This window comes from Sinocyclocheilus grahami, unplaced genomic scaffold (genome assembly GCF_001515645.1).
Source record: "Sinocyclocheilus grahami isolate Dianchi unplaced genomic scaffold, SAMN03320097.WGS_v1.1 scaffold852.1, whole genome shotgun sequence".
NCBI classification, from domain to species: Eukaryota; Metazoa; Chordata; class Actinopteri; order Cypriniformes; family Cyprinidae; genus Sinocyclocheilus; species Sinocyclocheilus grahami.
In genome coordinates this window covers 521,777-532,432 of record NW_015506031.1, presented here as the reverse complement: position 1 = coordinate 532,432, position 10,656 = coordinate 521,777, and the positions used below count along the sequence as shown (strand labels likewise).

Genomic DNA, 10,656 nt, shown 5'->3' with positions numbered 1-10,656 from the left:
ATTTTTAATTATTTTTATGTTTGTAGTTTTAGTTTAGTTAACGATAATAACCCAGATATTATGTAGGAAATTCTTGAAAATCTATTGCAGTAGATATTGTGGAGATGAGATAGTTATAGAATATATAAACATTTGACTTGTCTAAATGTCTCATTATCACCCACACCTTATTTGCCCTTTTAATTCAGCTGCATACAGAATTACTGCTATAACCCTCTAATAACTCCATAATCTAGTTTTCCCTGTCAGACTAGAGTTTCTGAAAAGTGTGGAATGGATTTTATGTTGGACTGAAGAGTACACTTTTTATCGAAACTACGCGCCACCTAATGGTAATTTCAATGACATTTCTAATAGGCCCAGAAACACACATACACACCCACTTACTCACACACACCATAAACAACAACAATAATACATGAATATGTTCCTGCCTCATATGGTCTTTTGATACTTCTCTTTGTTAATATATCTTTCAAGACTTTAATGATTTGTCAAACACAATTAGGGAGAGAGAACCAATTTAAACCAATTGATTTATTTGATATGTGACTTTCAGATAGATGTGTGCTTTAAAAAACATTATTCAAATAAATGTGGAATGGAAAAAGCATTTGGACATGTTTTAGACATTTTCACAGATTTTTACAAAAAGCAAACCCACACTGCCCTCCTCTGGCCACTAGTAAAACTAAACACACTGAATGATCTGACCAACAAAATGAGTCGATTTCAGAAATACAATAACCGATCATGGCCAAGTGAAAATGCATTATCATACTTTAAAACAGGGTTGTCAAACTCAATTCCTGGAGGGCTGAAGCTCTGCAGAGTTTTGATTCAACCCTAATTAAACACACCTGATCCAACTAATCAAGTCTTATTTAAAACCTACATTCTATGTGTGTTTGAGCAGGGTTGGAACAAAACTCTGCAGGGCTCCACCCCTCCAGGAATTGAGTTTGACACCCCTGCTTTAAAACATCAATATTCATTATATACAGTGGAAAAGTAAATGTACAGGTAGAAGAAGCACATTATTATTAGTATTATCTTGAGCATTATTTGAACATCATGTGAATTGTCAAGAGGTGTGCTGTGCACTACCAAAGTAACACGGAAATGTCCAAAGTGTTGTCTTGCAAAGACAATGTGATGCTTCCTCATCCACCAGATTTTAAAGAAGGGCTGCTGCTGTAAGTCAGGCTTTTGCAAACATTGCATGCAAACCAAATTAACCACAAACTCACCACATAAGCATTTGCACATATCAACCTCTGTCGTACCTATTTCTGTCTCATATGCACACAACCACTAAACTGAATGGAAAATTTGTGGTTAAGATTGGTATCTTTTTAACTAAGATTTAAGCAAGACCATTTCTTGAGAAAAAACACAGACAGCGCAACTGAGTAAAACTCCTTTGAAGAGAAACTCTGATGCTTTGAATACTTGATTCAAGTGTGATTTGATTTCAATTTGGTTTTAACTGTTCAACAAAATCAAATGTACAATTAGTAAACAGGCAGATCTAACATGCACCAGTCTGAAGGAAAATAACAAAAAGAAAAACAAAAATGTATGTCACTACAGAGGAGTAACCAAAATTGGGCATCTGTCTTTTTTCTTTATAGTATTAAGATCATTTTAAGACTGCCTGCTCACTTGTCACAAGCTGCTTTCCAAAAACAGTAACCTACTCAGCATGGGCTTATTGTAATTGGACTTATTGTAAAATTGAGTCAGATAAATGTTGCAGTCATTCAGTTTCAGAGAAATATACACACATTAAACTAAACATCACTTAACACAGGAAACCCATTTCTACATCCTGTTATTCAGATTATCACTGTGAGCCCACAAAGACTGTACTAAAGTGCTTTTATTAGAGAGAAGGAAAAACGTGTACTGCACTGAGTATCAGACTAACAACTTTACAGGTTTTAATTTTTAGCTCATAAAAAAATCTAAAGTATCCAATTACATATCATTTACTTCCATATGTAATAGAATAAGCTCCTCTACCTTGTATGATTACATGTGAAGTTACATGATAATGAAGCCAACAACTTTTAGAATCCACCTCAGTTCTATTTTAGGTCTATTCAGTTTACGTTCTGACCTGAGCATAAGTACTGAAGTCAGAACTCTGCACTCGCTTTGTCTTGCGTTGTTTTTGTCTCTTGGTGATCACGTCTAAAGATGCATAACACACCTCTTCATCCATGCACTAAAATGAAAATTTAAGAAATTATGTTTTAGTTATATATATATATAAAGAGAGAGAGAGAGAGAGAGAATGTAATATTCGTATTGTACATACCTCAGCGGTATTTCTACCTTTTAACTTGTCTTTTTGATCTCTCACAGCATCTATGGATTGTTAAATTAGAACATCACTTACATACATAAATGGTTTAAAGTTAATGCCCTTATGGTTATGTTACATTTACGTTTCTAACATCACTATTACATTTTGTGTGCAGGCTTTGCTCATCCAAATCATGCTAATTGTCAAAGGTTGGTGATCTGTATATTAAAGTAGAAAACACAAAGGTTTGTGAATTAGTGCATGATTACCTGTAGTTTTCTTAAAACAGAAGCAGAACACACAGATGGAGAAGAGGAGAACACACACCGGACAAACACTGAAAAGAAGCGCCCAGCAGAGCACACAACCGGACACACACTGAACAGCAGCGTCCAGCAGAGCACACAGTCAGGAGGTGCAGAGGGTTCAGAACAGGAAGTCACTTGTTCAACATAAACACAAATGTATTAATACACATATTGTTGTTCTGTTCATCTTGTGTTTTTCCCTGAGAAAAGTAAAGTTCTTCAGAATTACATAATCAATGATATAATAACTAGCAGAAGTGTTTCCTTACATTCCAGAGAGAGACGAGTTGTTCGGTTTCCATAATAGTACACATTTGATGAGGAGATGATGCCTTTTTCATCTTTATTTACCTTATTCTCTTGTTCTGCACAGTAGTACAGTCCCAGATCAGAGACACTAGTATTAGTAATATGTAGATCATAAGAGTTGTTGTAGCGGTTGTAGATAGAGCTGAAACGCTGAAATATCTTCAGTTCCCATTTCGTAAAATCTATTATGAGAGACGGTTGATTTTCATGAGAGCAGTTTCTTATCCATAAAATGAGGGAACCGTAAGTTAAAGAGCGATCACAGTAGAGAGTGATGTTGTCTCCTGGTCTGACTTTCATCTCCACTTCTTCTCCATAGATTCTTGTCTGATGGAACAGTAAAACTGTAAAAGAACAAAACAACTTTATAAACGCTTCAAATTGTACTATTATATAAAAAATATGCACAGTAGTGACATTTCGTTTAAAAAACAGCTGAAGAAGTATAATTTTTCTTACACATAAGCACGATGAGAGCAAGTCTTGGCCTCTCCATCTTAGTGAGCGATTGAGAATAACTGACACTGGTGAGGGTCTCAATGTAGACGTCAGCTCTCATCTGATTGGTTCACGTCAGCGGAAAGTTTTACCTAAAGCGGCCCGCGTCATGAGGGGTTGGCAGTAGACTGAGTTGTTGTTTGGACGTACAAAGAGTGAGAGCAGTTTTAATCAGTCACCAGTTACCATATATACATTTTATTCCTAGTTGGCTTTGTGGTCAGCCACCTGATTGGTTCAAATTGGAAATGTTCAAGATTAGTTTATCTGCTAGATATTTTTAGCAATATCTTTTATTCAAACTTGCAGATAAGCATAAAAATAAAATACAAATATAAATAAGGTGCTTTACATTTAACTTGCAATCAACCAGTCAGTTCATGCCTGTCATGAGTGTCTAGTCTTTTGAATCAAAGTTCACCTGCAAAATTCATTCTTTGTTTTATTGTAATAGGTTCAGTTCAACATCTAAACATGTAAAAACAGGAAACCCACAAGCCTTTTCTTCAGACCGCTTACAAACACTTCACATTTGCAACACGTCATGAGACTCTCTCTTCACATCTCTTAGTTGATCATTGGTCAGCAGGCACAAATGTTTCCATTACCTTTGTGTGGTTTTGTGTGTAGCTTAGAGTGCATGTATTTGCACAAGGGAAGCTTGCTAAAATCACCGTGTCTAATGCTCTATACTGTGGTTAAACAGACACTGACGGCTGTCCATCAAGCTAAAATCAGCTATATTAAATTATGAGACAATGCAATTCAACATAACACAAGTGAAGATCAATAAATCATGTCCAACTACAAAATATAAAGAAAAGTGCAATGTTAGCAAGACTTACTGGTCCTTATGGGTAAAATAGGTCTATGGGAGTATAAAAACAGCAGTTTTTTAATATTGAAAGGGAGTGAAGAACCATGCATATGTCCCATACTTCTTATGGTCAAACTTACACTAGACAGTAAATTAAAGAAAGCAAATGCTTTCAAATATTTGATACGTGATTCGAATGAACATGTGGTGTAAATTGGACAATATTTCACAAGATGCTAATACAGATGTGGTTTTTCTTAATACTTCCTCAACAAACAGGAAGCACAACCACATATAGGCCTACTTCATGTATCAGTAATGACACAGATGTCTGTTGTTCAGAGTGTTCAGCACTGGGAGCTGTCCAGTGTGCTGAATCTCTTCTGAAAAAAAAATCTATGTGATTAAATATGATGAGAAATAGGAAAAGGATAGTTAAAATTCCGTCAGTTACTCATCCTCATGTCACTCCAAACGACTATAAAATTATCAGTAGTTCATATTAATGGGATGCATTCCATGTTTTAAAATCCAAATATAGCTGCAAGCAGGGATGATGGGCCCAAGCCCCAGTGCCACGCCGGTGGCATCAGGAAAACAGTGCACAGCGGCCACATACATTTAACCCACAGCAATGAAAGGGTCCGACCCCACTCGTCACAGATACTCATCCATCAGAGGGTATAAAGAAAGTCTGCAGCTGCAAAACAAGCCTTTGCAGACATTGAAAGCATAAAAACCGAATTCACCACAAACTCACCGCATAAACATTTACAGACACAAACCAACCTCGGTCCTTTCTACTTCTGTCTCATATGCAAACAAGCATTAAACTGAATGGAAACATTTGTGGTTAAGATGGTTATCTTTTTAAACAAGAATAAGACAAGACCTATCTTTGAGAGAAAACAAAGACAGGAGAGTAAAGCTCCTTTGAAGATCAAGTTCAAAATTTATTTCTACGTCATTTCATTTTAAATTTAAAATTGACATAATCTAGGTTTTCTAGTTTCCTTTATAGTTTGTTAGATAGAACTACATTTTCAGATTACCACTTGTTTTTTTTAAACCGCTGGACATTTGCACATTCTCATGTTGTCTGTCTGCTTGTCTCCTGCTGTTATTCAAACACACAAACCTACTCAGCAGCCCCAAAATGCTTATTTCTCATCCAGCATGGAGTGAGATTTAGGGAAATCTGATAAGGTTTACTGAAAAAAAAATTAGTCAGATAAATATTGCGGTCATCCAGTTTAAGAGAACTATTCACACCTTAAACTAAACTCCACTTAAAACAGGAAGCCCTCTTCCACATCCTGCCATTCTGTGTGTCCACAAAGACTGTATGGAAACATACTTTCTTTTATTAGTAAAACACTTTTACTAATGGAAAATGTTTTTATTTGTCAATTCATATACATATAATTCTTGCTTCATATTTGTATCTTAGACACATTTTAACCAACAAACATGCTAATAACATGATGTTTCAATGATACTGGCTCCTGCAACTTTCTAATCTTTTCCGTTTCTGTTCTAACAGGAACGTAAGTAGTGAAATCTGAACTCTGCACTCGTGTTTCCGTGTGTTGTTTTTGTCTTCTGTTTATCATGTTTACAGATGTATAACACATTTCTTCATCATCATTCTCCTGGAATAAAAATTTGTTTTGTTTTCATTATTTATAACATATTTATTACAGTTATTATTACACTATATAAAGACTTATGTAACATATATAAATAACTTGGGTATACTTTACACTATAGTCCCTTAACTTAACATTAGTTAATAATTGAACTAACAATGAGCAATATATTTGTCACAGTATTTATTAATGTTTGTTAATTCTGATCATTGTTAGTTCATGTCAGCTCAGGTCCATTAAATTATATTAACAAACAGAGATTTAGATTTTAATAATGTATTTGTAAATGTTGAAATTAGCATTAACTAAGATTAATAAATGCTTTAGAAGTTTTCTTCATTGTTAGTTCATAGTAACTAAAGTAGTTTGTCATTGACAGAATCTGTTTATCTGTTCATTAAAGTAAAACCGTGGAAGTGCAAAAAGACAGCATTAATCTGTGAATAATGACCAGTAGTTGTCCTACAATGGAAGCAGAACACACATATGGAGAAGAGGAGAAAACACAGCGGACACATACTGAAAAGCAGCGTCCAGCAGAGCACACAGTCAGGAGGTGCAGAGGGTTCAGAACAGGAAGTCACTTGCTCAAGATAAAATAAAAACAAATGTATCAATGAATGCTAATATAAAAAAATTGTCCTGTTCATCTGGCTACTTCACTAAAAGAGGTATTACCAAGGTCCATAATTACACAAGGAATTATATAATAATAACTGGTAGAAGTGTTTTCTTACCTTCCAGAGAGACGAGTCATTCGGTTTACATAATAGTACACTTCTGATGAGTAGATGAAGCCTTTTTCATTTTTATTTAACTTTTCTCTACATCTGCACAGTAGTACAGTCCCAGATCAGAGACACTGATATAATAAGAGAGCAGCATGACAAACAAACAGGGGGAAAACAGTCACCAAACTTACCTGGATTGAGGAGTTACCACTTTCAGAGCTCACCTTTACAGACACCATCTACGAACTTTGGATTACACTTTCTGTGGATTGTGCATACACTGGTGGACACTCACATTGGACTTATCAACACACTGGGATTCTTGGACTGTTTTAGGGTATGGACAAACGAACTGTATTCTTTTAACAGACTGAGTTTACCTGGTTTTATCGTGTTGTTTTAAAGTCTTTTATGTGAACATTGTAAATACACCAATCCTATTTAAACCAACCTCCTTTCATGTCTCATTCTTTTAACCACTAGTCATCTCTCACAGTTAAATCTGACCCCATTGTACTCTTGTAACTCGGCTGATAAGCCTGAGCGTTACAACGGTCAATTTTTTTAATGCTTAATTTTCTGAAATGGAACATCCTCAATGAAGTATGCGGCAAATGCAACCTCAGGAGGTCAAATACAAAGCAAAGTTTGATTTATTATTGTCAGATGTGGCTTAATACTTTCTCGATTTTGTGGAGAGACAGCCACACATACATAAAAAAATGTTCAGCAGATGTCTGTTATTCAGTCCCTATTTACCACTGATATATAACTACTACTTTATACTGCACTAATGTCAGTGTTGCATGTTATATTAAATACAATTATCCTACTATAATTAAAAAAATAAATATTGAATGCATGCTGTTTGTTATATCACAATGTATTTACACTGTACAATTAATATTTGTGTCTTGTTTACATGAATTGAAAAAAAAACTGAAATTAAGAAAAATGTTAAAACACTTCTTATATTAAATTAAGCAAAAACACATTCTGAGAATTTATTAAATAGTATGTTCTTTGTTTGGAACATAAGATGACATGCATCAAACATCAACATAAACATCAATACATGCGTAAAATAAAGGTACCGGTTTGGGGGAATAAAGCCAAGTGTAGTTGAATGCCACAGGAGAAAATGCCACAAAGAATATTTTATTCTGTCATCATTTTGAAAATTATCTGGTGTAAATTACTACTGAATAACATTTCTTTTTTTAAACTGTAATTTATGTTCTTTTGGTTCTGACCTCAGAATAAACACTAAAGTCTGAACGCTGAACTGTTTTTTTCTTCAGCTTTTTCTGCCGTATGGAAGGCATGTCCAATGAAGCGTAGCACACTTCATCGCCATCCTGGAAAAACATATTATATTATATTATATTATATTATATTATATTACATTATATTATATTAGTATACAGATGTAAGTTATGTCGCTTTAAAATGCCAAAAAAGTGTAAATAATTTCTATTTAAATCTTCTTCAGGTTGTGCACATATAAAACAATACCTCAACATGTCTGTTCGTAGTCTGTGTTTCAGCGCCAGAAGCTACAGGAAATTAAAATAACAAAAGAGTCAACTTGGTTCAGATCAAATTAAGTGAGATTTAAAAAGCTCAACTGACTGATCAAAGGCATTGCATAAAGTTTCCATTACTCTGACTGTGACATCAGTTAATATGTGATACTCTAAAGCAAATCTAGAGCTGTAATAACATCTGGCACATCATAGCTGCCATCAGAGACACTGACGTTTGTAATATGTAGATCATAAGAGTTTCTGGAGCTGTTGAACACAAAACTAAAACGTGGAAACTTCTCCTTGAATATTTCTGAAGAATCTATGAACAGAGATGGTTGATGCTCATGTGAGCAGTTTCTGAACCAAACAATGATTGATCCTGATGGTATGACACAGTCACAGTAGAGAGTGATGCTGTCTCCTGCTTTAACTCTCATGTCCACTTCTGCCCCAAAGACTCTCTGCTGTTCACAGAACAAAATAGATAGATAGATAGATAGATTTTTCTCACCCAAGACAGATAAACGAGTTGTCATGTTTCCATACTCATACTCATACATTGGGTTTATGATGCCGTGTACACCTGTACGTACTTTTCTTTCTCTTTTCGCACAGTAGTACATTCCCTCATCAGAGACACTGACGTTTGTAATATGTAGATCATAAGAGTTTCTGGAGCTGTTGAACACAAAACTAAAACGTGGAAACTTCTCCTTGAATATTTCTGAAGAATCTATGAACAGAGATGGTTGATGCTCATGTGAGCAGTTTCTGAACCAAACAATGATTGATCCTGATGGTATGACACAGTCACAGTAGAGAGTGATGCTGTCTCCTGCTTTAACTCTCATGTCCACTTCTGCCCCAAAGACTCTCTGCTGTTCACAGAACAAAACACCTGCAAAAGCAAATACAAGTTCATATACATGAAAGAGGACTGTCAATCAAATCAATACAATGGCATGAAACATAACACTTATATGGACGTACACACAAGTATGATGACTGTAACTCTTCGTCGCTCCATCTCAGTGACCGAAAAGAATGAGGACCTTGTGTGAATGGTCTGGTTCATAGTGGTGGGAGGTATTTATGCTAAGGTGCTTTGAATCTCTTGTTGGGGTTGGGATTTGAGGTTTTTCTTATTCTGGTCATTTTTCCTACTTATTTCTTCCTTTTGAAACACACTTTGACAGGAATTTAGATTAGTGAACACAATATAAATTCCTGTTATTTTTCAATATGGTAAAGTGATCATTTTTACAAATGCAGCTGTGTGGGACTTTAAAAGAGGCTCAGAAGCCATATATTCAAACAAATGGTAACATTATAATGACATACAGTATAATTGTTTGTTTTTACAATATAATGATATACAATGTGGCAATAGAGATGACCTGAAGTGCTGAGCGTCATAATGGGTTTCCTGTTTTTAATCTTTTTAACTACATGGCTATTGTTTTCATCAGCATCTAAAGCCATGAGAATTTCCTGTATGTGTGAGGGTGCTTTTGTAAACGAATGCACTTACTTAAAGACGTTTGTTGAACTGGGTTCTGAAAAGTTGTTGAAAATCTATTTTTGTTTCTGGCTGTAACCACAAAGCTTTCCATTCAGTTACTAGTGCACTTAATCACAAGATTGTGGTTTCCTGTTTTAGCATGTCTAAATTGTATTTCAGCTCAGCTCAGCCTGCTGGCTAACAGCAACTCCCCTCTCACCACTGGCCGAAGCCTCCTCATACTACCTGGAGCCCTGCTCATACTACTGCTGCTGAGGGTGAGCTGTGTCTGGCCTCTGCGATTTGTAATGCAGGATTTGGAAGAGGTTATTTCCCAAAACCTCCCTTCCCCACTGGTTCTGCCCAACCCTGAGGGTGTGTTCACACTTGTCATGTTTGGTTCGATTAAAACTAACTCTGGTGCGATTGCTCTGTTAGTGCGGTTCATTTGAGTAAGTGTGAACGCTGCCATCCAAAGCCTGGTGCGCACCAAACAAGCGGTCTCGATACGCTTCCAAACTGGTGCGGTTCGAATGAAATATGAACGCAACACGTACCAAATACTTCTTAACGAACCAAAAACAGGAAGTAGTGACAATATGAGATGCTATGCGACATAATTTTTTTACGACACGGAACGAGCGGTGTATCCCACACAAAATTAGCAGAGGGCAAACGTGGAGCAACGAGGAGGTAAAGTGCCTTTTATGAGCTCTTCGTGAGTTCGCAGGTGGTGAAAATAAAATCATAAGTACACGTAACTCTGAGCGTGCTTAGTCCAGCAGATGGCATTAGGTGTATTTCACTTAAAGCGGCGCTAAGCAGACCAATCGGTATACTTTGATGTCATACACCGATCGGTATGCGCAGAACCGCTTTAGGTCGAACACACCTTTTGTTTGGGGTGTTCGGTGAGTTCCGTCCTGAAATATACGTCATTCAACCCAACCAATCAGGTTGTGAATGTATCACTATCCCTTTAGGTTTGGTTTCTTTAGGTTCG

General features: G+C 36.0%; 1 protein-coding gene across 1 annotated transcript; it reads right to left on the bottom strand.

The window, feature by feature from the left end:
* Nucleotides 1–1,531: 1,531 nt before the first annotated feature.
* Nucleotides 1,532–3,487, bottom strand: LOC107562971 (uncharacterized). Its single transcript, XM_016247729.1, has 6 exons — nt 3,388–3,487; nt 2,869–3,272; nt 2,581–2,689; nt 2,324–2,373; nt 2,123–2,230; nt 1,532–1,546 (listed from the first exon to the last, which is right to left on the bottom strand). Exons 1-6 carry the CDS (start codon nt 3,485–3,487, stop codon nt 1,532–1,534), a joined length of 786 nt encoding a protein of 261 aa, XP_016103215.1.
* Nucleotides 3,488–10,656: the final 7,169 nt, after the last annotated feature.

What these genes read in the sequence shown, in the direction of transcription:
- LOC107562971 (XM_016247729.1), bottom strand. Translation starts at nt 3,487, where the DNA reads ATGAGAGCTGACGTCTACATTGAGACCCTCACCAGTGTCAGTTATTCT. An exon ending in GTAAGGAAACACTTCTGCTA is followed by an intron (nt 2,690 to 2,868) that starts GTTATTATATCA and finishes GCTGCTGTTCAG; the next exon opens with TGTGTGTCCGGTTGTGTGCT. An exon ending in AAGGTAGAAATACCGCTGAG is followed by an intron (nt 2,231 to 2,323) that starts GTATGTACAATA and finishes TTTTCATTTTAG; the next exon opens with TGCATGGATGAAGAGGTGTG.